This window comes from Penicillium alfredii (assembly GCF_028826965.1).
Source record: "Penicillium alfredii strain IBT 34128 chromosome Unknown utg000004l_segment0_segment0, whole genome shotgun sequence".
NCBI classification, from domain to species: Eukaryota; Fungi; Ascomycota; class Eurotiomycetes; order Eurotiales; family Aspergillaceae; genus Penicillium; species Penicillium alfredii.
Genome location: NW_026622701.1, coordinates 3,863,181 through 3,886,620, shown reverse-complemented (window position 1 = coordinate 3,886,620; position 23,440 = coordinate 3,863,181). Strand labels below are relative to the sequence as shown.

At 53.6% G+C, this 23,440-nt stretch overlaps 12 protein-coding genes across 12 annotated transcripts; 5 read left to right on the top strand and 7 right to left on the bottom strand.

Moving 5' to 3' along the window:
• Positions 1 to 314: 314 nt before the first annotated feature.
• Positions 315 to 1,544, bottom strand: NUU61_003143 (DUF4050 domain-containing protein; the record flags this gene model as incomplete). Its single annotated transcript, XM_056653725.1, has 1 exon — positions 315 to 1,544. The coding sequence occupies one exon, from the start codon at positions 1,542 to 1,544 to the stop codon at positions 315 to 317; it is 1,230 nt and encodes a 409-aa protein (XP_056514792.1).
• Positions 1,545 to 2,258: 714 nt separating this feature from the next.
• Positions 2,259 to 2,677, bottom strand: NUU61_003142 (uncharacterized protein; the record flags this gene model as incomplete). Its single annotated transcript, XM_056653724.1, has 3 exons — positions 2,259 to 2,535; positions 2,602 to 2,612; positions 2,672 to 2,677. The coding sequence occupies 3 exons, from the start codon at positions 2,675 to 2,677 to the stop codon at positions 2,259 to 2,261; spliced, it is 294 nt and encodes a 97-aa protein (XP_056514791.1).
• Positions 2,678 to 3,102: 425 nt separating this feature from the next.
• On the bottom strand, positions 3,103 to 5,976 carry NUU61_003141 (ATP-binding protein; the record flags this gene model as incomplete). The annotated part of the gene is made up of 1 exon (XM_056653723.1): positions 3,103 to 5,976. One exon carries the CDS (start codon positions 5,974 to 5,976, stop codon positions 3,103 to 3,105), a length of 2,874 nt encoding a protein of 957 aa, XP_056514790.1.
• A 1,483-nt stretch (positions 5,977 to 7,459) lies between these two features.
• NUU61_003140 (uncharacterized protein) lies at positions 7,460 to 7,906 on the bottom strand (the record flags this gene model as incomplete). The annotated part of the gene is made up of 1 exon (XM_056653722.1): positions 7,460 to 7,906. The coding sequence occupies one exon, from the start codon at positions 7,904 to 7,906 to the stop codon at positions 7,460 to 7,462; it is 447 nt and encodes a 148-aa protein (XP_056514789.1).
• A 205-nt stretch (positions 7,907 to 8,111) lies between these two features.
• Positions 8,112 to 10,014, top strand: NUU61_003139 (LIM domain-binding protein; the record flags this gene model as incomplete). Its single annotated transcript, XM_056653721.1, has 3 exons — positions 8,112 to 8,840; positions 8,893 to 9,180; positions 9,235 to 10,014. 3 exons carry the CDS (start codon positions 8,112 to 8,114, stop codon positions 10,012 to 10,014), a joined length of 1,797 nt encoding a protein of 598 aa, XP_056514788.1.
• Positions 10,015 to 11,192: 1,178 nt separating this feature from the next.
• On the top strand, positions 11,193 to 12,196 carry NUU61_003138 (urease accessory protein UreG; the record flags this gene model as incomplete). Its single annotated transcript, XM_056653720.1, has 3 exons — positions 11,193 to 11,368; positions 11,451 to 11,549; positions 11,656 to 12,196. 3 exons carry the CDS (start codon positions 11,193 to 11,195, stop codon positions 12,194 to 12,196), a joined length of 816 nt encoding a protein of 271 aa, XP_056514787.1.
• Positions 12,197 to 12,462: 266 nt separating this feature from the next.
• On the bottom strand, positions 12,463 to 14,126 carry NUU61_003137 (WDR46/Utp7 family protein; the record flags this gene model as incomplete). Its single annotated transcript, XM_056653719.1, has 2 exons — positions 12,463 to 13,437; positions 13,497 to 14,126. 2 exons carry the CDS (start codon positions 14,124 to 14,126, stop codon positions 12,463 to 12,465), a joined length of 1,605 nt encoding a protein of 534 aa, XP_056514786.1.
• Positions 14,127 to 14,413: 287 nt separating this feature from the next.
• Positions 14,414 to 16,878, top strand: NUU61_003136 (small subunit rRNA maturation protein TSR1; the record flags this gene model as incomplete). Its single annotated transcript, XM_056653718.1, has 2 exons — positions 14,414 to 14,519; positions 14,576 to 16,878. 2 exons carry the CDS (start codon positions 14,414 to 14,416, stop codon positions 16,876 to 16,878), a joined length of 2,409 nt encoding a protein of 802 aa, XP_056514785.1.
• Positions 16,879 to 17,308: 430 nt separating this feature from the next.
• sec17 (alpha-soluble NSF attachment protein SEC17) lies at positions 17,309 to 18,435 on the bottom strand (the record flags this gene model as incomplete). Its single annotated transcript, XM_056653717.1, is given in 4 exon segments — positions 17,309 to 17,548; positions 17,624 to 17,785; positions 17,844 to 18,187; positions 18,198 to 18,435. The coding sequence occupies 4 exon segments, from the start codon at positions 18,433 to 18,435 to the stop codon at positions 17,309 to 17,311; spliced, it is 984 nt and encodes a 327-aa protein (XP_056514784.1).
• Positions 18,436 to 18,811: 376 nt separating this feature from the next.
• Positions 18,812 to 19,381, top strand: NUU61_003134 (uncharacterized protein; the record flags this gene model as incomplete). Its single annotated transcript, XM_056653716.1, has 1 exon — positions 18,812 to 19,381. The coding sequence occupies one exon, from the start codon at positions 18,812 to 18,814 to the stop codon at positions 19,379 to 19,381; it is 570 nt and encodes a 189-aa protein (XP_056514783.1).
• Positions 19,382 to 19,594: 213 nt separating this feature from the next.
• On the top strand, positions 19,595 to 21,766 carry NUU61_003133 (DUF726 domain protein; the record flags this gene model as incomplete). Its single annotated transcript, XM_056653715.1, has 1 exon — positions 19,595 to 21,766. The coding sequence occupies one exon, from the start codon at positions 19,595 to 19,597 to the stop codon at positions 21,764 to 21,766; it is 2,172 nt and encodes a 723-aa protein (XP_056514782.1).
• Positions 21,767 to 21,970: 204 nt separating this feature from the next.
• On the bottom strand, positions 21,971 to 22,714 carry NUU61_003132 (BTB/POZ domain-containing protein; the record flags this gene model as incomplete). The annotated part of the gene is made up of 2 exons (XM_056653714.1): positions 21,971 to 22,480; positions 22,553 to 22,714. The coding sequence occupies 2 exons, from the start codon at positions 22,712 to 22,714 to the stop codon at positions 21,971 to 21,973; spliced, it is 672 nt and encodes a 223-aa protein (XP_056514781.1).
• Between the last annotated feature and the right edge of the window lie 726 nt (positions 22,715 to 23,440).

The following is a 23,440-nucleotide window of genomic DNA, read 5'->3' as shown; positions in this document are numbered from 1 at the left end:
TACTTGCTTAGCAGTCGTAAAATCCGGTCAAGACCTGCTTGGTTTGCGTCTGAAAAGTGTGCTGCGAGACATGCGTAACATATAAAATCTCTTGATAAGCATGTCAAGATGGGGAACAAGAAAGGGAAAAGAGAAAGAGAATCCAAATGAAAACACCAGCCTGTCCGTCGTATCAATCACATCATGAAGGAATCATAAAGTTCGAGGGCGACACCCGGGGAAAAGAATAAAGACACAAAAAAGGAAAAAGAAAAGAAAAGCCAACACCAACACTGGAAACAGAGACGCCAAGCTCCAGGCAATGTTTATAGCCTCTAAACAACAGGACCAGTGCCATTACCCGCGCCGGCATCATTGCTGTTTGATCCCCGACGGTGGAAGGGGTGCGATCCGAAATGGAATACCTTGCGCACGGCATTGGTGATGCTATTTTTCCTCCGGGACTGGGACGGCGTTCGATCAGCGTCCTTCTTAGGGACAGTTGCGTCGTCGGCAAGCACAATCGACGACACGGCAGGTTTGGGCGGCCATTGTCCGTCCGTCTTCCAGCCCTGGACCATAGACTTGGTCAAGTCGGCGAGGTTGACGGGGATAGTCGGGGTCATGCCCTGCACGACGACCTTGGTGTAGATGGACGGGTAGATAGACGGGTTGATGGTGGAGCGGATGGGATTTGTGGGTGAGATGAACGAGGGAGCCACAGGGAGGAGAGGCTCATCGAGTTCTTCCTCTTCGATTTCGTCTTCGTCTTCGTCTTCATCGTTGATTGTCGGAAATTTCGTCAGTTGGGTCGGATCAGTGGACGAGGCCTGGGCATCAGGCTCGGTGATGCTGGTTTCCGTCGACTCTTTTCGCTTGGTCTCTTCGTCTGGCGCAGTGGATTGCTCTTCTTCCTGGTCTTGTGCTGGCTGGCGTTGCAATTCTTCATTCTTCTCTCGGTCCGCGGCGGGAGCCGAATCCGTTTGTGCTGTTTGGGCAGGGGCATCGTGACCTTCCACATGGTCTTTTTGATCCGACGACGGCGAAGCTGTGCCAGCACCAGTATTATCCGAGGAACTGACACCGTTCACACCATCTGCTTGATTGCTTTTATGGGGCTGCCCTCCACCCGCCCTCTTTCGCCGGTCCTCCGTAGCCCGAAGCTGCCGCCGTGTCCGGGCTCCTGCCCACACATCCCGTCTCGCCATCCACATTCGCAGGCCCTCGTTCCACGACATCTCTTCCTCCATCTGCCTGCGGCGTTTGCGGCGCCGCTCGATCCCAGGGTCCCCAGCCGCCCTCAACGCAGAGGGCGACTCCATATCAAGCTCATGGTCCGATGACTGCGGCTCGAGCTCCGAGCCGGAGCTGTCAAACTCCCGCACGCGCCATTCAGAGACCTCGCGACCATGCGAGAGCGTACTGGACTCGTATGACGTTGAAGAGGCGGGGGCGGGGTGTGAGCTGTCGGGGTCGGCGGGGTTGAACTCCCAGTCGTTGCGGGTCACTTCGCGAACGAAGATCTTGGCTTCGCGGATAGCCGTGTCACGGGTTTCGGCGGACATGGTTGCTTGCGAGCTTCGTTTGCTCCTCTGCGTGTTGGGCTCTGGAGAATTCCGAGAGGAGTGGGAGCTGTAGGATGTTTTTTCAAGGAGGATACTTGTTCGTGAAAGGGTCAAAAGGGTTCCTGGCTGCCTGAGCAGGCCCTTGAATGAGGATAATTGTGGGAAGAACTTGGCAGATCGTGCGGAGTAGAGAAACGGGACTCTGAGGAAATCGCCCCGGAGGCGGTGGAGACGGATGTCATCGCACGTGCCTCGAGTGTTTTCTTTGATTTTGGGTTGTTAGTGTGTATAATGACTGTGAGAAATACTCCTGGAGGGCATAATGACTTGGATAATGCGGATAGCGTACGAAGGCCCGAGGAATGTAATGTGTGGCCTATATCAGCGTGGCAGTTGCTCAATGCGGAAATATACTTCATGGGCCAGACATAGAGCTCACCAGTCCTAACCTCGGGAAACCTATGATATTTAGCTATGTGTAGTCCGCACCATGCTCCAGAAGAATTTCGAGAATGTGCAAGTGGCCAAATTCTGCAGCCCATTCAAGGGCCGATTGATTCTTTTCTCCCACTTGATATACCATAGCAACGAGATCAGGAGAAAAAGCTGACCTTGATGGGAGTGCTCCTCGGCACCCAAGCAATGAACACAACCCTACTCCTGATCATCCCAAACCAAGTATCAGCAAAAGAAAATACTTCCAAGGTTCCAATCTCAAATCCCAGAAGGTATTCCATACCGTTTGCCATCCATCCCAAGATCATACTCTACGTCGTAGACCGCATACCTCGGAGCTGGGTGTCCATTGCCGTGTGTGGCAGAAGAAAGCTTCTGCCGGAAGACCTCATAGTCTTGTTCCGAGGAGACTTCGTCGACAACCGCCTGCTGCTCGTCGTCTGAGATCTTGTAGATGATGAATCGGGGTTTGTTGGCGCCGCGGCCGGATCGAAGTTCGTTGAAGGTTGTGATGCACGAGTCTGTGATGGTGAGTCTGGGAGGAAGATTAGTAGATTAGGGGGGCGTGGTTTTCAAAAGAGGCGAGTGTTTGGTTTGATACCCAGATGGATTCTGCAGCTCAAAATGTTAGTGCCATGCAGCCTCGTTGGAGAGGTATGGGATTTACCTACAGACATATTGAACGAATCCAAGTCAATGCCATATGATGGTATAGTTTTCTGGACTAAAGCGATGGGCGGGTGGAAGATCAAGTGCCCGTCTAAGGATTTGACCCCTTAATATATCAGAGAATCGACATGTGCTGCCTAAATAGGCTGATTAGTTTCCAGAGCACCTGAAGTATAGGGAAGCGTAAGATGGGAGACCCGGTCCATCATGAACCACTCCGAGAAATGTCCCTGCCTGGAGTTTTTTTTTAGTCCGAAACCAAGAACAGTTTTGGCTGAATGCACAAGGAACTCAAAAGTCGTTATATAATTTTGGACTATTGGTACATGTCTATCGTATCGCTAATACTACACAAAGGGAATGAAAACAGAGACCCCATATGACCCACATAGATAACCAAAAAGACTCGGATGACGTGAACCGCTGCGAGGAATCATGTCCGAACACGCGCGGCATCGGCCGTGGCCTCCTCGCTGGGAGCCGGTATGAATCCCCAACCGGGACTCTTCTGGCGCCGGCCCTTCCGGTCACCATACTGCTCGTCGAATTTGCGGATTGCAGACAGCGACGACATATCCTCGCTAATCGACGCGCTGATCTCCCCAATCCCCCGCTCGAAATGGGCTGGCATCAATGTGCGCCGCTCCGGGTACTGATAGGGCTCAGTACTGCCCTGGCGCCGCGCTACGGCTGCGGCCTCGTTTTCTTCTCGAACGCATGCCAGTGCAGCGGCCACAGACAGATTCTTGAGGTCGGAGCCGGAGTATAGCGCAGTTCGACGAGCCAGCTCGGCGAGGTCGACTGATGAATCGAGCTGTTCGTCCTTCAAGTGGATTTTCAAGATGGCAAGACGGTCTTCTTCAGTGGGAAGGTCCACCAAAAGTCGGCGGGGAAGACGACGGAGAACGGCATCGTCCAGGTCAAAAGGCCGGTTGGTGGCGACCATGATGAAGGCCGAAAGATCATTCATTCCGTCCCATTCCCGCAGGAACTGGTTGATCAACTCTCGGTGGGAAGTACGGCTACTGGCGCCAGTGCGCGAACCGAAGATGGCGTCGGCTTCATCGATAAACACCACGCACGGGCTGAGTTTCTTGGCAAGTGTGAAAATGGCTTTCACGTTCTTTTCACCCTCGCCGACGTACATGTCATACACATCGGACCCGCTGACCTCGAGCACGGTTGCTCCACTCTCGCGCGCGACTGCCTTCGCCAAAAGCGTCTTACCCGTACCTGGGGGACCGTAGAGAAGGAGACCAGGAATTTTGTCCGTGGCCAAAACGCCGTAAGTGAAAGCCTCAGGGCGAATGAGGGAAAGCGAAGTCAAAGTCTTCAGTGCGTCAATGGTTTCGGATGGCGCACGCACGTCTTCAAACGTCGTTCGAATGCTTCTGGCATCGACGACGCCATTGAGAAGCTTCTTCTCGTGGGTATTGCATGTTTTGCGTAGCGAGCTCAGCAGCTGTTCGCGGTTATCGTCACTTCCCGACTCTTTTGACTTGGGAGACTTGTCCTGCAGCCACTCGTGGGTGACCCGGTCGCCTTGAGCCATGAGCTCGATGCCACGCCGGATATGTTTGAAGCCGAACGGCTCATTGACCTCCGCGCAACCAAGTGCTAGTGTGGCAATCCAGTGCACTTGGTTATAGGTCCAGTACCGATCTTCGATGCCAGATTCCTTGATGGTGGCTGGATCCAGCGGCCAAGCACGGCCCCCAAAGATATCATCTTCTACAGGGGAGGCCTGTTCGTTCAGTCGGAACCGTAGCATATTCTGCAAATGGCGAGTGTTGATATCTATCGTGCGTTTCTTTCGATCTTCGGCGAAAGTCTTCGCTGCATCTTTCAGCCCCATGGCAGGAGTGACGACAAGCGTCTTTGAGAAGTGGTCATCAAAGACATTTTGCAACAGCCTTAAGCCATCCGGTAATCGCGAAGGGTGGACGTCCTGGGAAGTAGTCCCAATCAACACAATCTTTGCCCCGTCTCGTCTTCGATCTTGAATGACCCTCTGCAGCATCGAGATAAATTTGGAGCCCTCCCGGGTACTTTGAATATCGCGATAATCTTGGATGTGCACAATCACGTCTCTAAAGGATGCGGGTTTGGCGGCGTTCACCTCAGAAGGGTTGGTAGGTTCATTGGAAGTAGGCTGAACCGGTGCACCGGACGAAGAAAGAAGCTCGTTGACCAGACGGGTCCAGCGGTTCTCGAGGCGGTGGCCAGAAAAATGCGATGCTGCGGTTTCTGGGTCCTGGTCCGGCTGGCCATTGATCGATGCCACAAGTGATTTTAGCCTCAGCCAGTTTGGCATTGGAAAGTCGGTCGAGTCTTTTCCATTCTCGATGGTAATGAACTGAGGACTGGCAATTTCCCCAGGTATTCCCCTCGAAGAATCTGACAAGTCAGAAGCACCATCCTCGCCATCTCCTTCGGTGTCTTCCACTTCTGGCCAAGCAGTGGGAGCTGAGGGACGGTACACTTCATACCCAAGAGATCGAATCGGGGAAGTCACGCCAACGTCTGTCAGGTCCTGCTCGCTAAACAACTGAGCAATATCCTGCGCGTTCATTGTCACGAGATCAGTGCTGAGCTCGTGTGCGAGCCTCTTCACCACCGCGTCCAAAAATAAGATGCCGTCGGTACCCGGATATTGAAGGACAAGGTGTGATTTCTTCACTGACGGCTCTTTGGCATACTTGGCGGGCGGAAGTCGCAAGCCCGCATTGACCGATGCTCGCAATTCGTCCCATGTTGCCTCAGCCACCGCGTAGCGATTCTCCGCCCCTGGAGGATTACTTGGGGAAGACGAACTCCCACCGTCTCCTCCCAAAGCCAAATTTTCCTTGGTTGTATCTTTGGATTCCGAGCCTGACTTTGCTATCCTGACCTGGCGCAACGAATATGCCGCGGCATGGTCCTCGGCACTGTGAACCACGGTGTTCCGCTCATGAAACCAGTTGGGAACCGTAGCTGCCGGTGGAGAGGGTTGCTGCGCTAGCTTTCGATTCCTCATGGCTCTGCGCACCGCAGACCCGTACGGCTTAGCGTCTGATCGGGCTGACCGCTCGGAGTGGACTGTGGCCTCTGAGTCATTGCTGGTCGCAGTCGCGCCTTCGGCGTTGGACGAGGGAAGTTCATCGAAGACGTTCTCTGATGTGGAAGCCCCAGCGGTAGGGGGATTTGGCGACGGTGATGACAGCCATGTGCGTGACTGGTGGAGTTGGCGCGAGGCCAGGGACGCGGGATAACGGCGGCGGGCGATGAAACGGCAGGGGCGTGCAATGGACAGCCGGGCCTGTTGCATTGACAGATACATCCGGGGTAAGAAGCGCCACCGGAATTCAAGAACAGATGGCGCGGGAAGCAGAGATATGCATCGGCCGCGAGTGGTGAACACGGAGATTCTCCCGTCGCCAGGAACTTTGCGAGCATTTAGGGTCACGTGATCATAATCTTTCGATCTTTTTCGGTCAATGCTTCGTGCAAGCAGAGAAGAGATGAGATTACTGAACAATCGAGATACTAGCTTTGGGCTTCTACCAAGATATCGGACATCTGGTCTCCTACTCGGGAACAACCTCAAGCCTCGGCGCTATCGTGATCGCCGGCCAGGATTCGGATAGAGTTCCAACTACAAGCGTAAACAGTACTACAAGACGCATGTTTCGACATGGATAATTCATTGTGGTTTCTTCAATTCCTCTCACTATAATTCCAATAGGCAGTAGTAGATCCTTCGTCTAGAAACATGGCATTAGCAAACATCCCATGTAACACACAGTTCGCAAATTGCAGGCAAGGTAATGGTTCTCAGACAAAATATACTGGCAAGTAGCAGACCAACCGGGAAAGGAAGGTCCGGATTGTCTCGTCATGGTCGACTTGGAAGGTAAAGAAGAAAAGAAGGGTTGACATCCTTGAACCGAAAAAAAAAGAAAGAAAGACAAGTGCTTACCTGACTGAGGCTGCCAGGATGGCCTGACCTGTCGGTTAGTGACAAGAACGAAGCATCCGCAAGTCTAGGAACAGCTTCATCAACTCATCATGAGACTCTGATGAGCACAATTGGTCCAGAAAAACAGAAGAGAATGAGAAAAATCGAGGGCACAGAAGTGGGCAGAAGAGAAGTTGAGAAAAAAAGAAAAGCCCCAAGAAAAACGCGAGGAAAAGATTTCGCCCCACGTGACCGCCTGATCCGGTATAGCGCGTATTGGGAATCGGAGCAGAACGAACGACAAGAAGAAGGAAAAAAGCCTCATCCTGGGAGAAAAAAGTCCAGCATTTGATCTGAACATCTTAAGATGTCACTGTGACTTTGTTTGGTGTGTATCGTGTTGTTCTTCTGTTCGGTAGATCCTCCACTTTCGGACCCGGAGCCTCCGTCCCCAGCTCTTCTTCGCTCCCACCGGGCGATCATCCTGACAATTCCTGACTGGATGGGCGATCGCGACACCCCTATCACCTTGGAATAGTTGAAGACTCGGACATCCCAGTGAGTTGTGAGTCGTTGAAGCCCTGATCGCCTGAATAGCCCAGCCCCTCCACGCCTCTCTAACCGGCCCCCCCGTCTCTTTTGACCGTCTCCCCCAAGCCTTCTCTCTCTTATCACCTCTCTCCTTCCCACCGCCCCCACTGATTCCCCCCGGCCAGGTCAACGAGAGGTCTTCATCGCGGTGACTGGGCAAGTGATTTGGTCTGGCTGAGGCCCGATCGATGCTTCAGCCTTGCGCGCCTTCTGGATCCCGGGATCAACTCGACTATCTGCTCCGTCTTGGCCCTCCCCGACGCTAAAAGCGGCTGTTCTCGCAACCCCCAAGGCGCGCTCCTCGTCGTTCACCACCCGGTCGCCTCCCCCTAGGCGTCGCGGCCAAGATTTTTCTGGAGGTCTCCCGTCTTGTGGTGACTTTGCCGCTCAGCAATGATGATGGCGCAACCGTTTCCCGCCCACCAAGGCATCCCGCAGCCGGGTATGGCCCCGGGTCACCCAATGCCCGGTCAACACCCGAACGCCGGACACCCTGGGCCTGGAATGGTACAACAAATGCATCCTGGTGTCTCTGCACCAGGAGGGCCTCAAGTAAGCCAAGCGGGTCCGATGATGGGTGGGATGCCTCCTGGGACGGCTGGTCCTGGGGGCCCGGTACCGAATGCTCATGCTCTATCCCATCTGAATCCCGCGCAGGCGCATTTCCTCCAGCAACCTCAATTCCCTCAAAACTGTGAGTAGTTATCATTATTTTGGCTTTTGGATGTCTTGAGACTTGGCTCGATTCATATAGGCGGATGGCGCGATCGGCTTCCCGTCATCGTCGATTCCTTGTCTTCTGGTCACCCCGAGTGGCTCACAGCAATTTACTTTGGTCGAATGCTAATTCCTCTGATTCAAATTTAGTTGCGAATAACCCTCAATTATTGCAACAACATCAACACCAACAGTTGATGCGACAGCGGATGTTCCAGCAGCACCAGCACCAGCAACACAACCCGCAACATGGGGGTCTTCCGGTATCTCTACCCAATGGTGCCCAGGGATTGAATGCTGCCCAGTTGGCTGCAATGCAAGCCAACCCTGGGATGCGACCTGTTAATCTACAAATGCACCTTCAACAACAAGTGCCCCATGGCCAGCCGCAAAATATGCAACAGCAGCAGCTTTTTGCTCTTCAGCAAGCGCAGGTGCAAGCGCAAGCTCAGGCAAATAGCGCAGGTCAACCGGGTCAACATACGCCCCAGCGTTCATCGGCACAGCCCCCGAGTCTGCACGAGACCCAGGGTGGTACTCCCCAGTCGCAGCATGGTCCGCCCCCGGGAAGCGGTACACCCCAGCCGAACCCACCTTCTCAACCACCATCGACCCAACCCCCACCATCGCAGGTCGGACCGCCGCAGGCTCAGGCCACTCCCAACCCCCAGCCGCAGCAGCTGCCGCAGTCTCAGCAGCCAGGACAACCCGGTCCGCAACCCCAGCCGCCACAGGGTGCGCAGGGCGCGCAGGGTCAGCAGTCGGGCCCACCCAATCAGCAGCCAATGACTGCCCAAGAGGTTCAGATGAAAGCGCAGCAGCAGCAGCAGAATGCCAATGCTCTCATGTTACAGCAGAGAATGAACCGACAAGGCGCGTCGATTTTATGCCTCAATTCCTACGCGGAGCACTTGAGTGGATTCTCGGTATGCACTGTCGAGACGTTTGGAGTTGTAACAACACTAACAAATTATGCAGAGTCGAGGCGAGGCCCAGGATTTATTCTACTGGCAGTCTTTTGTCGATCGGTTTTATTCCCCAGGGGGTGTGTTACGACAGGGAGTGTGGAACCCTCAAGTTGGATCCAAGCAGTTTGAAATTGCGACACCCGCGCTGGCCCGATACTATCTCACCCAATATACGAGTGGGATCCGCCAAATTCAGATGGTCGTGGAAGGCGCTCGCGAGCGGGATTCAGCCAATGGGGGCCGCATCGTGGAGAGCCAGCGGACTTCATTCATTTATTGGTTTACGAATGATTGTCAGGTATGTTTCTGAACGCTGATCATTCTTTGAACGGAACACTGACGATCTTTGTAGCTCTTCACTAGCGGCACGCTGCGCGCGCATTTTGACGTCAACAGCAAGATCGAGATGCTAGATATCAACGTCACCAGTCACAATGAGTTTGTTCCTCGGAGTCTGGTGCATTCTTTGGAGGCTATGGAGCAAAAGCAAAGTCCCAAAGTCCCCAAGAATGCCGCCAAACGTGCTCAGCAGAAGCAAGCTCAGTCAGTGTCACTTCCAGAATCCATGGTCACACCCAACGGGGTTCCGACGCCAGTCATGGGCTTCTTGGAGGTGGCCGAGACTATTTCCCAGATGCAGATGCTGTTCCAGTTCTCGCAGTCGAACCCGAACATGTCACCCCCCGAGGCTTTGCGCAACCTTGTCACCACTCTCCAGACTCAAAACCCCAACCCTGGGTTTATGCCGAGTCCCATGAATCCCGGCATGCAGCCTGGCCCCAACATGCGGGCTCCTAGTATCAATGGCCCATCGCAGTTTGCGTCCCCCGCTATGGCCCATCTAGGTCTACCCGGGGCGCAAGGCTCCCCTCATCTGACTGGGTCAGCGCACGGTAGCCCAGCTCAGAGTCAGCTCGCTGGTCCACCGGGAATCCAAGGAGGTATGCATCCCTCCCCGGCCGGCGTGAGCAATAGCCCAAACGTGGGCGGTAACAAACGTCGTCGAGCGAGCACGGTCAAGATGGAGTCCGATGAAACTGGTGCCGAGATGAATGGCGCCGCCCAGCAAGGTTCTGGCAAAGTCAAGGCTAGCCCTCGTGTCCCCAAACGACAGAAAGGGGCCGCTGCCTAGGCCCCACGGACTCTGCTTTAACTAATTTTTTGATTTCATCGTGTCAAGAAAGTGCTGAATTGGCGTACGATTGGATACCTGGGCGAGAGGCCTATTCATCCTCTGTTTTTTTTTTTTTTTTTTTTTTCTATTTTTGGACCTCCCTTTTTGACCATACTAGAAGACCTTGTTAGGCTTCTTTTCTTTCGGCACATTGATGACAACGCAATTGACCGTCGACGAGATTTTAATCGGTGCGTCTCTGGTCTCTCTTTCCTCGGCTGGATGCTTGCCGTTTGGCGGGAGGGTGAGAACCCTGGCGCCCGGCCTCTTCTCGATTGACTCCGACTTTAATGTACTCTATCTCCCTTTCAGCGTTTGTTTGGTTGGCTTGGGATCATCGCCTGGCTCTCTCTGCATGCTTGTGATTTGTGAACTTCTGCCATGCCCGGGATTTGACGACTTGTGCTGGATTGGCTTTTGTTTTTGATTTTTTTTTCTCTATTTGAATGGGAGCCTTTTTCCTCTCCCTGTTTGCTGTTCTTTTTGATGGCCTTGTTCCCTTGGATGGTCTGACCGAATCCTTGATATCTTGATATCCGTGCTTGTTTGGGTGCTTGAACCGGCGTCGGGCTTTTTTGTTTTTTGGAGCTACGTCTTGCGTGCATCTGGGGGTTTCCATGAGGCCGTTCTGGTGGACTTGGGAATCTGGATGATTCTGCCATTGGGGCTCCTCTTTCCGCTGCTGTGTTGACGAATCCATCTTGACCTGCTTTTTGTCTTCTGTCTTCCAAGGTTGTGCACCGTAGCTGTGTAAGCTGTGATAAGCTCGCGGAGGATTGTGGGGGAACATCCCCGGATCGGCAGTTCGACCAAGGAACAAACTGGTAGAAGGGGAGGTCCATTTTTTGAGATTGACGTTTAATACTTGAGTAAAACCAGCTGCCGTCAGCTAAGAGGGTAAATGATAAACATAAAAGAGAAAAAAGAATAGCGAGGCCGGCGACCTCCGCTCGGCCACCGGCCAAGTCGATAAATGGAGCTCGGCATTCCTATCAGGTCCCCACCTGTTGACCTGCCCCTCCTCTGTTTCTTTAAATTCCTTCTCCTTCGGCTGAGGTAGTATACATCTTCAATTTCTTTCCCATTGGAATCACTCTCGCCTCCTTTCAAATCACAGATTCAATCAAAAACAAACCATGGCCCACTCCCACTCCCACGACGGCGGCCTGAGCCACTCCCACGACGACCCCTTCAACGGCCACGGCCACTCGCACGATATTCTCGATGGCCCGGGCTCATACGTCAACCGCGAGATGCCTTTGATTGAGGGCCGTGACTGGAAAGAGCGTGCGTTTACTGTGGGCATTGGCGGGTATGTGTGGAACATGGACTCGAATTCAGACCTCTCTATAATTTCCCTGGGATGGCACTGACGTTGTTCTTTTGGCCTACAGACCCGTTGGTTCGGGCAAGACAGCCCTCATGAAAGCGCTGTGTGGGGCAATGAGAGACGAGTATAACATTGCGGCGGTGACGAACGATATCTTTACTCGGTGGGTATACCTCGATTCCCATCTATGAAGATATAAGCTACGAACATTCGCATATATGAACTTTTCCCCTATGAAAATATTCTAACAAACCCCAAACCAAAAACAGCGAAGATGCCGAGTTCCTCACCCGCCACAAAGCCCTCTCCCCGAACCGCATCCGCGCCATCGAAACAGGCGGCTGCCCACACGCCGCCGTGCGCGAAGACATCAGCGCCAATCTCCTCGCCCTCCAATCGCTGCAAAAGCAATTCCAAACCGACCTACTGCTCATCGAGTCCGGCGGCGACAACCTGGCCGCGAACTACTCGCGCGAGCTGGCCGACTTCATCATCTACGTGATTGACGTCGCCGGCGGCGACAAGGTGCCGCGCAAGGGCGGGCCGGGCATCACGGGGTCGGATCTGCTGGTTGTCAACAAGATCGATCTGGCCGAGGCTGTAGGCGCAGATCTGGCGGTGATGGAGCGCGATGCGGCGAAGATGCGTGAGGGCGGGCCGACGGTGTTTGCGGTCGTTAAGGATGGGAAGGGGCTGGATCATATTGTTAATTTGATTATTAGTGCGTGGAAGGGGTCGGGGGCTTATGAGGTTAGTTTGCAGCGGTGGAAGGAGGGGGCACCCAGGGGGTCTGGGAGTATTGATGCGTGAGGGAATAGGGAAGAGTGTGGAAAGAAGTGAGGGTTTTGATGCATGAGGAATTTCGGGATTCTGAAATGGGGTATATAAGACTGGAATATACAAGGGAAACTGTAGTCAGGTATGTGAAATGGACTGCTTTTATGCCTCGAGTTATATAGAAAATCATTCAATCACCCCCAAACGCCTGGAATGCAGCAGTCGCCAATTCTCCTTCATCATGTGAATATTCATACAAAAGCCACGGCATGGCTTGGGTATCTGGACGAGAAACAAATTCAAGAATCCTTCTTGGCAAAGCGAGCCAGAGCCGGACCCAGATCCTGGCGCTCTTGCTCGAGCTTGTCCTTGGAGCGCGAGGCATGTTCCTTGCGCAGAGCCTCGGCCTTGAGCCGCTTCTCGTCGATGACATTGCGCCGGCCCTTCTTGCGCATGTATTTGCGCAGTGCGCTGTTGCGGCCCCGACCCCGATTCTTGAGTTTCTCCATGGGGTCTTCGGGCTTGTAATCCAGGTTGCGGCGCTGCTGGACCTTCTCGTTATTGATGGTGTCGAGCCGGCCAATGATGTTGGGGTCGAGCGCAATCATGTCGGGCTGCAGCTTGTTGAGCAGCGAGTGCACCTCGGCCTCCTGGCGCTGGCGCGTGTTTTCGTACGGGTTGGCTTCCATCGAATCGAAGTTGGGCTCGCCAGCGCCGGGGACGAGCATGCTGGCAAACCCTTGGTCGTGGGTGACGCCCAGCACATCTTCGAATGGGCACCAGCGCAGGTTCTCGATACGCTGTCCATCGCCGCCCCACGCCATGTACGGGCTTTGCACCTTGCCTTGATCGGCGAGCGCAGCATCGAACAAGCCCCGCCAGACGCTCACCTGCGTGCCCCAGCCGACGGCCGTGAGGCCGCGGTCACTGATTGCCACCGAGGCACCGGGCTGGTAGCACGAGTATGAATGCACTTCTCGGAACATCCGGATATCCCACACATTCATTTTTTGGTCTTGTCCCGTCGACACCATATACCGGCCTTGGCGGTCGATTGCCAAAGACCGGACGGGCCCGCGATGTACCTGTGCCTTCACGAGCGCGGTCTGGGAGTTGGGTGACCATAATGTCACATTTCCGTTCTGGTGTCCGACGTGAAGAATGGCGTTCCACGGGTTCTGGCAGAGGGAAGTCGGGCGGCCTAGCCGAGTCGGCAGTTCCGCTACGGTTTGGCCGGTCGAGGTATCGGTATATTTAAGGTATCCGCTCATTTGCTGCAAGACAATTTAAATTAGCTCCAAAGTCATATCATTTTGGTCTTGACGGAACTCACAGCGCTGGCAAGAAGGAAATGGTAGGGCAAAAACTCCAGGAAGAGCGGCTCCACATGCTTGCTGAGACAGTGCAGTTCGACTCCGTTGTGGTCGTAGATATAGACGTATTTCTTTTGGGCAACCGCAAAGTACTGGTCGTTATGCAGCCAGCGCGCATCGCGCACCGTCTCATTCAATTGGAGTTCGCAACCCAACTTGCCGTCCCGCCAGTCCATCGTCGCAACATGTCCCTTCCGACCCGCGAGCAGCAAATTGCGCCCATTCCGAGTGTAGTCAACACGGTAGGGTCCCGTATCGGGGAGTCTCAACTCAAAGCCCTTCTTGGCGGTCTCGATGCCCACGTTTTCTTGGATCTCATCCTGTCGAACCTTGTATGTCCGCTCCAGCTCGCCTTCGGGCTCAAGAAACCCGGCTTCGTGCTCGTTAAGGATCTCTGCATCCTTGGCTTGGAGAACAGCTTGCTTGTGTTTCGACTCTTGGGCTTTGAGGTTGCTGCGCAACTTCTTGTCGCGCACACTCTTTGTTGAAATCGCTTTCCCTCGTCCATATTTTTTCTGGGCCTCGGCCAGCTTCTTCTGTTTTTCGCGATCGTCGGGCCCTGCGACGGCCATCTTGACTGGATCCGCCATTTTGTTGGAATTTTCTGAACAGAAAAAGACAAATCGCAAAAGAGGCGCTGCAGTGAGGACCGAGTGAACCTATGAAGAAAAAAAAGTTGCGGACCTTCGGCGCTCACCGCTCGCTTATCCCCACCGAATTTTGCGTTCTTATCGCTTTTTTTTTGTTTTTATTTTCACCTCGACTTGAGCATTCAGCACTTGTTTTTTGGATTGTCTGACTTGGCTGGAGACCAGAAGAGATCCTCTGGCCTCTCTTCAATCTGGCTCTTCCATTTCGCTTCAAAGGGTCCGCCAATATGGCGCCCACTACCGTCCACCACCACCGGTCCACCACCAAGACATCCCACAAGCCGTACAAGAGCAAGCATGCCTCCAAGAGTGCTTTGAAGGACAAGGAGAAGGGTATGGAAAATTATCAGTGACCTATATTTTCTTCCATAAGACTTACACCTCCCCAGGCAAGGTCGAAAACCAGGAGCGGGGCACTCGCAAGACCCCCCACCAGCAGCTGATGTCGAAACTCGACCGCCGCAACCAAGCCCGCCAAAGACAACAATTGAAGCACCAGGAAAAAGCGCAGGCTACTAGTATCTTTGCTGGCCAAAATGGCGCTCCCCGTCAGGTCGCCGTCGTGCCATTGTCCGTCGATGTCGATGCGGCCGCCGCCATTCAGGCGTTGAACGAGAGCGTTGATGTGCTGAGCGATGCCTCACCGGACAGAGCCTCTCGGGTGCGGATCGACCGCTTCCGACAAAGCGTCCTGTACCTCCCGGCAAAATATGATGTGATAAACGCCCTGGATGTCTGCCGAATGGCCGACTTTGTGGTGCTGGTGCTGTCGGCTCAAGTGGAAGTCGAAGAAGAGGGAGAGGTTTTGCTGCGCTCGATCGAGAGCCAGGGTATCTCGAATGTCGTGACGGTGGTGCAGGGTCTTGACAGGATCAACCCTCCTAAGAAGCGCACACAGGTGACCACTTCGCTCAAGTCGTTCATCAACCACTTCTTCCCGACGGTGGAGAAGATCATGTCGCTTGACTCCCGTCAAGAATGCTCTAATGCCATTCGCTCCATCTGTACTGCAACTCCCAAGGGTATTCGTTGGCGGGATGATCGCAGCTGGATGCTCATTGAGCAGGTCCAGTGGCCGGAAACCAACGACGAAGTGGTGGATGACGTTGTCGTCACCGGTGTTGTCCGCGGCAAGGGTTTGAAGGCAGACCGCATTGCTCATATCCCCGGCTGGGGTGATTTGCAGATCGGGTCAATTACGGCGGCACCGCTGCCCACTGCGAAGAACAAGCGGGATGATGCGATGAACGTCGACGGCAACGAAACTACACAGGTCCTGGATACCCCTAGCTCGGACCAGGATGATATGACCGCTGTGGCACCTGAGGAGATCGAAATGGAAGACGATGAGATGGCACCGATGGCCGACACGGAACGTAAAGGAGTCTTGCTCGACGACCACCATTACTTCTCGGATGACGACTCACACATTCCTTCTAAGCCCAAACGCTTACCCAAGGGTACTTCAGAGTACCAGTCTGCCTGGTACCTCGATGACGTTTCGTACTCCGGGTCTGACATGGAAGACGAAGATGAGGAAATGGAAATGGATACAACTGGGGCACCGGAAGATGGTGTCTTCCCCGACAACCAAGATGCCATGACGGAAGGCGGGCCGTCGGAGTACCCGCAATCGGAGATGTTCCTTGACCCATCCCCCGAGGACGAGGCCCAGCAGCTGGCAGAGTATCGGGCCAGTCGCCGAAATGAGGCCCAAGAGGATCTGGAGTTCCCCGACGAGATTGAATTGCACCCTAACGTGCTGGCGAGAGAGCGCCTGGCTCGGTTCCGTGGACTGAAGAATTTCAAGCTCAGCTCCTGGGAGACATCCGAAGACCGACCCTTCGAGCCGGAGGACTGGCGGCGACTGCTGCAGTTCGCGGACTACAAGGGATCAAAGAATCGGATTATCCGCGAAGCCTTGGTTGGCGGTGTCAACTCAGGCCTCCGCGTGGACGTGCATCTCCGCGCCGTGCCCACTGCTCTTCGCAACAAGCCGCAGCCGATCTCCCTCTTCTCGTTGCTGCGACACGAGCACAAGCAAACTGTGGTGAACGTCAATATGACCTTGAACTCGAGTGCAGAGAAGCCTCTCAAGTCTAAGGAGGAGCTCTTGATTCAGTGCGGACCGCGCCGCCTGGTCGTGAACCCCATATTCTCGTCCAGCGATAACACCCCCAACAATGTCCACAAATTTGACCGCTTCCTTCACCCAGGCCGCAGTGCCATTGCATCCTGGATCGGACCCATGACCTGGGGTGCCGTCCCCGTCCTTGTGTATAAGAACAAGCCAGCCGAGGACCCCGAAATCCTCGATTCGGCCGACGCCAAGGAGGAGCCGCTCGCCATGGACCGGCTGGAGTTGATTGCAACCGGAACAGTCGTGGCACCCGACCAGAGCCGTGTCGTGGCCAAGCGCGCCATCCTCACGGGCCACCCGTACAAGATCCATCGCAAGGTCGTCACGATCCGATACATGTTCTTCAATGCCGAGGATATTGCCTGGTTCAAGGCCCTGCAACTGTGGACCCGCCGTGGCCGCAGCGGATATATCAAGGAGAGTCTCGGTACACACGGCTACTTCAAGGCTATGTTCGATGCCAAGATCAACCCGCAGGACTCGGTGGGTATCAGTCTATACAAGCGGGTCTTCCCTCGCAAGGCCAAGGCTTTGGAGGATGTTGTGGCTTAAGTGGCGTGGGTATGAGGAAGATGAAACGATACAATTGAATTGAGTTCATGACATGATGAGAGTCCGCCTGCTGATATCGGAGGAAATGGAATTCGCGTTACGATACACCCCAAAAAGTATATAGAGTCAAGGCAGTTTTCAAGAGATGAGTAATGATTCTTCGCCGCTCGTTCGTCCATCGATATAAGCCTTGTTAGGCACCCGTAGTCACGGTAGGGTCATATAAATCGACAGACCAAGATATCCATTTCTCACTGTCTAACACAGAGGAATGCAAGGAAAACACACAAGCCACTGAGCAAAGTCGTCCTCGTCCTTGAGGTGGGCATTCGCCGCAGACCACCAAATATCAAAATAAAATAAAAAGAAAGACAGCACAAACCACTCCTGCACAGCACACGGGGAATCAATGGGAGAAATCAACCAGCATCTACGAAAAGTCCTCCTCGGCCTCCTCAATACTGTTCTTGATCCGCAGCAAGAGGGTGGTCTTCCACTTGTCCAGCTTGCTGAGCTGGTCGTATTGGAAGAGTTTGTCAGCGAAGCCCTCCTGGTCGCCGCTCTCAACCGCCTGGAGCAGGTCCACGAGCAGCTGGTGCTCTCTCGTCGACGAGAAAGAGGGATCGATCTCTCGGTATGATTCCAGCGCACGGTTGGTCTCGACAAGGTCCTGGCGTAGTGTTTAGCAAACATAACTCCGGCCTCAAGATCAAAGTATGCCAGAGAAGGTAAGGAATCAACTCACTTTTGAGGCAAGGTGGCAGATGCCTGCCTTCAAGAAATAGTCCTTGACCGACCACTTCATCAGGTTATTGTTGATGGAGGCTCGACCAATGCGCTCGTAGTTGGTGATGGCTTTGTAGTAGTCTGATTCCAGGGCGGCCAGGTCGGCCACCTTGAGGAAATGCTTGTTTGCGAGGCTGTAACGAAAGCAAAGAGAAACAGGGTCAGTGGTATAGCTTCACAACGAACAGGGCGGAGAGGTGAGATGTATGGACATACGCCTCGGCATTATCGCTCTCGAACCACTCGGCGGCCTTCTCATACGACTCCAGCGCCTTCTTCATGTCCCCCAGCTCCACCTCGTACACCTCAGCCAGGTACTGTTGCTGCGTTGCAGCACGGCGCAGGTTCCCACGTAGTACGTAATGTTGAATGGCACCGGAAAGCACGCGGGCTGCATCCTCGGGATCAGTCTTGCGGTAGACCTTGAAAGCTTCCTGGAGGCTGTTGGCTGCGTCATCGGGCTCGTTGAGGTTCTGGGTCTGGAGAGTAGCGGCCTTTTCAAAGGCCAGACCAGCTTCCTTGTCTGTTCTCACAGTCCAATACCGAGCAGTCAGTCACCATGGCATATTCAACCATGACGGGCGGCGGGTGGAGGGGTTTCTCACTCAGCTTCTGGACCCGAAAGGCATTTGCCGCCTGTGTATACAAGTCTGCGGCATTTTCATATTTCTCTGCACGACCGCCAAACCAGCTGAAGCCGCCCGAGGCGCCTGATAACGCTTTATCGGCCTGTGTGGTGACAATGTGGTCAGCTATGCGGACTATCGTCATTGCCTGGGCATGCAAACATGGCGGGGAGGAGGGGCGGGTCCGACTTTTTGGAGCAGAACACGGGGATCTTGGGCCATTTTGATGTCGATTGAAGGGGGGAAAGGTGTGGTTCGATCTTGAGAAAAGACAGTCGGCCACAGAAGTCTAAGAGGGGGAGGTCGAGTGGCCAAATGGGGTTTATCGTGATTGATGAGAGCATCGATCGGCGGACCCGCTGGAGGCGGTGTCTCGCTGCTTTTTCCGCGTGTTTTCCAATGTCGCCTCCATTGCGATCAACGAGCATCAACACATTTGCACAATCCTGTTGCTGCTGGAAAATCTAGAGGAAAGTTTCTAGCCACAGCTTCAGACACAATAAATTTGCACTTTTTGCGCCATGGCTTGTCTTCGCGCGGGCGCTCGACTGCCCCAGTTGTCCAGTCGCAATCCATTCCGACTTGGTGTCTCTCGCTTCTGCTCTGCCAAAGCTCCAGATGCAGATATTGAGACTATCCTGGCCACCCCGAGCTGGTCTGTCCGGTCTCTGCTGCCCGACCAAGCTTCTCAGCCGTCGTCACCATCCGTCACTCCCAAGCAACTCCATCACCTCCTTCGCCTGTCCGCTCTGCCACAGCCAGCCAGTAAAGAAGATGAACAGTCGATGTTGAATACGCTCGAGTCGCAGATCCATTTCGTCAAGGATATTCAACGCGTGGATACCACTGGTGTTGAACCACTTCGGAGTATTCGCGATGAAAGCGCCGCCGCCGTGCAGGAGACTACGGTTGGAATTGAGCATCTCCAAGCCGCCATGGCTAAGGAACAAGTGATTGGCCGACGAAAGAGAATCCAACGCGTGCCTGGCGACAAAAACACCCGTCCGGATGGCAGCATTTGGGATGGGAACGCACTGGGGGCAGCATCGCGCACGAAGGGAAAATATTTTGTGGTGGACACCGGCAAATAACCTGCCTCTCGTCTATCTAATTCCTTTGAGCCTCGACTCCCTCAAGCTCCCGGGCTGGTATGTATCGTCGAGTCAGACAGCTCTCCCTGCCTCAGGCATTGAGATGACTCAGCACATAGCGATGACGACATCCGTGGACCCCCTCCACTCAACTTGACTTGAACGTGTTTGTCCTGGTTTACCATTTTGCATATACCCTCAATTCCTTTCCCAATGTTCAAAAACCTGAAGGAGAAGCATGCGGCCCTGTTCGACTCTAAGCCATCCAATGAGTCCCAGGATGGTGACCGCGGTCAAGATCTTAGCTCGATCCTGGACCGGTCGCAGCGTGCGGACTTGACCATGCTTGTGGCAGAGATAGCCGAGTCAATGCGGGTCAGCGTTCTGGAGGTCTTTGAGCATTCAAGCGATGAGCCTCCCAATGACTCTTCTCCGCCTTGGTCTCCGCCAAAAGATGAACATGGCGAAGATAGGCCAACGCTACCTCCTAGACCCCAGAACAGTGCGACTTCTGGAGATGAAAAGAAACAGCAGTCTGGGGCTAGTACCAAGACATGGAGACCCCACGATAAAGTGACTGCGCTCTCGCATTTCGATGACTGGAGAGATTCAGTATTGCTTCGGATTGGCGAAGTCGTCAACAAAGATGATGAGGGTCAAGGGCAAGATCAAGATAGCGACAAAGAAGATACTTCGAGCGTTGTCAACTCCGACAGTCTTCCATTGGACGAGGATAAGGGTCGAATGGAAAAATTGCAAGAAATTTATCATCCTGTGGAGACACCGCTAGTCCATCTTCCAAAAGCGAAGCAACTTCTGATTCTTTATTCGCTCCTCTTGTTATTGCTCAGTCTCCAGCACTACAGTGCCTATTCCCGAGTCTTGATGCTCTATGTCACATCCAGTCTGGAAATTGACATCAACATACTCAACCAAGATGAAGTCAAAGTGGCACGTGGGCTGCTCGATACTGCCCTGGCACTCTCGTCTGGCCCAGAGAATAAAGAGCAACCAAAGAAAAAGGACGACATGAAGAAGTGGAAGGTCGGCATTGCATCTGTGGCCGGCGCGGCTCTCATCGGCCTGACAGGCGGGCTCGCCGCCCCGCTGGTGGCGGCGGGTCTTGGAACCATCATGGGTGGTCTGGGACTTGGTGCCACAGCTGCCGCGGGCTACCTGGGTGCTCTGGCCGGCAGCAGTGTGATTGTTGGGGGTCTGTTCGGCGCCTACGGGGGACGCATGACTGGTCGCATGATGGAAAAGTACGCCCGTGAAGTGGACGACTTCGCGTTCATTCCGACCCGCGGGCCACGACGGCGGTCGGAGAAAGAGAGTGACGCGGCCAAGCAAGATCATCGACTGCGAGTGACCATTGGCGTGACGGGATGGGTGAAAGAGGAATCGAACTTTGTAGTTCCTTGGCGAGTGCTCGGTGCTGACTCGGAAGTGTTTGCTCTGCGCTGGGAGATGGAACCATTGATGAATCTGGGAAATTCCATTTCGGCCTTGGTGACGAGTGCCGCATGGTCTGTAGCTGGTCGAGAGGTCTTGGCCCGCACTGTATTTGCGTCGCTCATGTCTGCCGTGATGCTGCCACTAGGTCTTATGAAGGTTGCCAGCGTTGTCGACAACCCGTTCAGTGTTGCTAAGTCTCGAGCTGACAAAGCGGGAGAGGTGCTTGCGGATGCGTTGATCAACAAAGTCCAAGGCGAGAGACCCGTCACCCTGATTGGATACTCGCTCGGATCTCGCTTGATCTTCTCCTGCCTTCAAAGCCTTGCAAAGAGAGGGGCATATGGTATCGTGGAATCGGTCATTCTGATGGGATCTCCAACACCCTCCAACGCCGAGCACTGGCAGCGCATGCGCAGCGTGGTGACCGGGCGGCTGGTCAACGTTTATTCAGAAAACGACTCCGTCCTTGCCTTTCTTTACCGCACCAGCAGCCTTCAGCTAGGCATTGCCGGAATCCAGCGCGTCGAGAACGTTCCCGGTGTCGAAAATTTTGATGTCAGCGAGATGATCAGCGGTCACCTGCGCTACCAGTATCTACTGGGAAATATTCTGTCGTCCATCGGCCTGCAAGATATCGATGCTCAAGAAGTGAAGCGCGAGGAAGCCGCACTCGTCGCTGAAGACCGACGACAGGAACAAGAACGTCTTCACAATGAGCGTGAAGCCGGGGTCACAGATCGTGACTCGTCGACTGCCCGCGAGACGTTGAACAGCCAGAATGGGTTTGGCGGCGAAGATGCTCGGCTACAGAAGCAGGTGGAGAGCCGGACGCAGGAGAACATGACGAATCATCGGATTCAAATGTTAGACTTGGATGATGATTACTCGGCGCCCTTGGACGAACACCCTTCCAAACACTCTGTGTTGTAGGATATGGAAACGAACTAGATGCTGGTACATAGAGCCTCCTCCTTGAATATCTGCATTCCTTTCCCTAGTTTTTCAATTATTCCCAACCACTGCAAATAGCATCACCACTGCTTGTTCTCTGTATAGTCATTTTGACCTGACGTAGCATTTTCTTTCATCCCACGCTTCTCTCCCCAGCAAACTTCCCTCGTCTCTGCCCAAGCCTCAGTGCTCCGGCTCTTTCACTACCCGCCGTTTGAGGTTCACATTCCCAGGGGCGAGTCGGTCTCTTTCCTCAACGACGACTCTCAGTGCCGTCACTGCCAGCTCGGGCTCCTCGTTCAAAAACTCAACCCCCGTGTCGGTATTCAGGAAAATGCGAGTACGGAAGAGAATGATGCCGGTGATGCATTCGAGGAATCCATCATCTTGGGGTAAGATCGAACGCCGTATATTGCGCAGGACACCAACCAAGTCTTCGATGTCCCTAGCTTCATAGTTGCGCAGATAGACCAGAAGTCTGCTCCGCGCAAGTTTCTGAAGAGCAGGGATGTGGAATTTGTCAGCTGCCACCCATACCGCAAGCTGGGTGCGTATCAGTGTCTCCAAGTCACTGAAATCGACAATGTAGCCGCCGGGGTACATGCTTTCATCTTGCAGATAGCAGAAATTGAGAACGCGCTCAATTATCTCCGGGTCGTCTTCTAGTAACTCAATTCGAGATGTGGCCCCTTCCTGTTTTTTGAGATGTGAGAAATGACATGGACGTTAATTAGTTAATTAACTAATTGATGGTGTTCCGCTCACTTTGAAGCCACCTTTCATCGCAGCGTCGAAGAAGGTCGACTGAGAGCAGACCACTGCGCGGTGGACTGCAAAATCACGCCCCTGTGATGAAATCACCATGTCGGAGTACTTCCCGTTCGCGAGAAGATCTTTCATGGTGGCTTGGAAGGCTGAGAGCGCCATCGTCGGGATGGGTGGCTTTTGGATATTGCTGGTTCGCGAGAGGAGTTGCCGAAGATAAGATAAAAGTGTGGTGAGGAAAGGATGAGAGTAGGATGAGAGTAGTATCCAGAAAGGAGTACTCGCTTGAAGAGGCGTGAGGATGTTGGCCGATCGAGGGTGCTTGTTCAAAGATTGTGGCGAAGGGAAGAAGAGACGTGAAGAGAGGTGGTTAGTTAGGTTGAGTGGCCTGGGTTGAGTGGAGAAGCATTCACTTTCCACTTCTTGCATCAGAAGAAATCCAAGAAATTCATGGTATCTTTGGTTTGACCATCCTCAGTAGAAGTAGAGAAAGTGTCTAGGGCTATGTGAGATGACATTCCCAAATAGGTAATATATTCGAGTCATAGAGTATATTCCTCTAAAAGAACTATTTCGACCTGGAGACTGAAGCTCATACTGGGATCCACAATCAGATAGCGGATTAGTGGAAATAAATAAGCATTATATATTAAGCAGATCGATATAGTATGAGGTAGATTAAACATCATGAGCATGAATACATTGGCTGCAATATTCTACATGTGGGTCGAGTGTCTAACACAAGAAACCTCACAACTCCAAACAATAGTTTATTAAGCGAGACAGACTTTGCAGAAGATCGACTTACTCGGACCAAATAAATACATGGCGGTTTTTGTTGGTCTCAGGAACAACCATGGATATCTATTTCTGTTAACGGCTCACAAC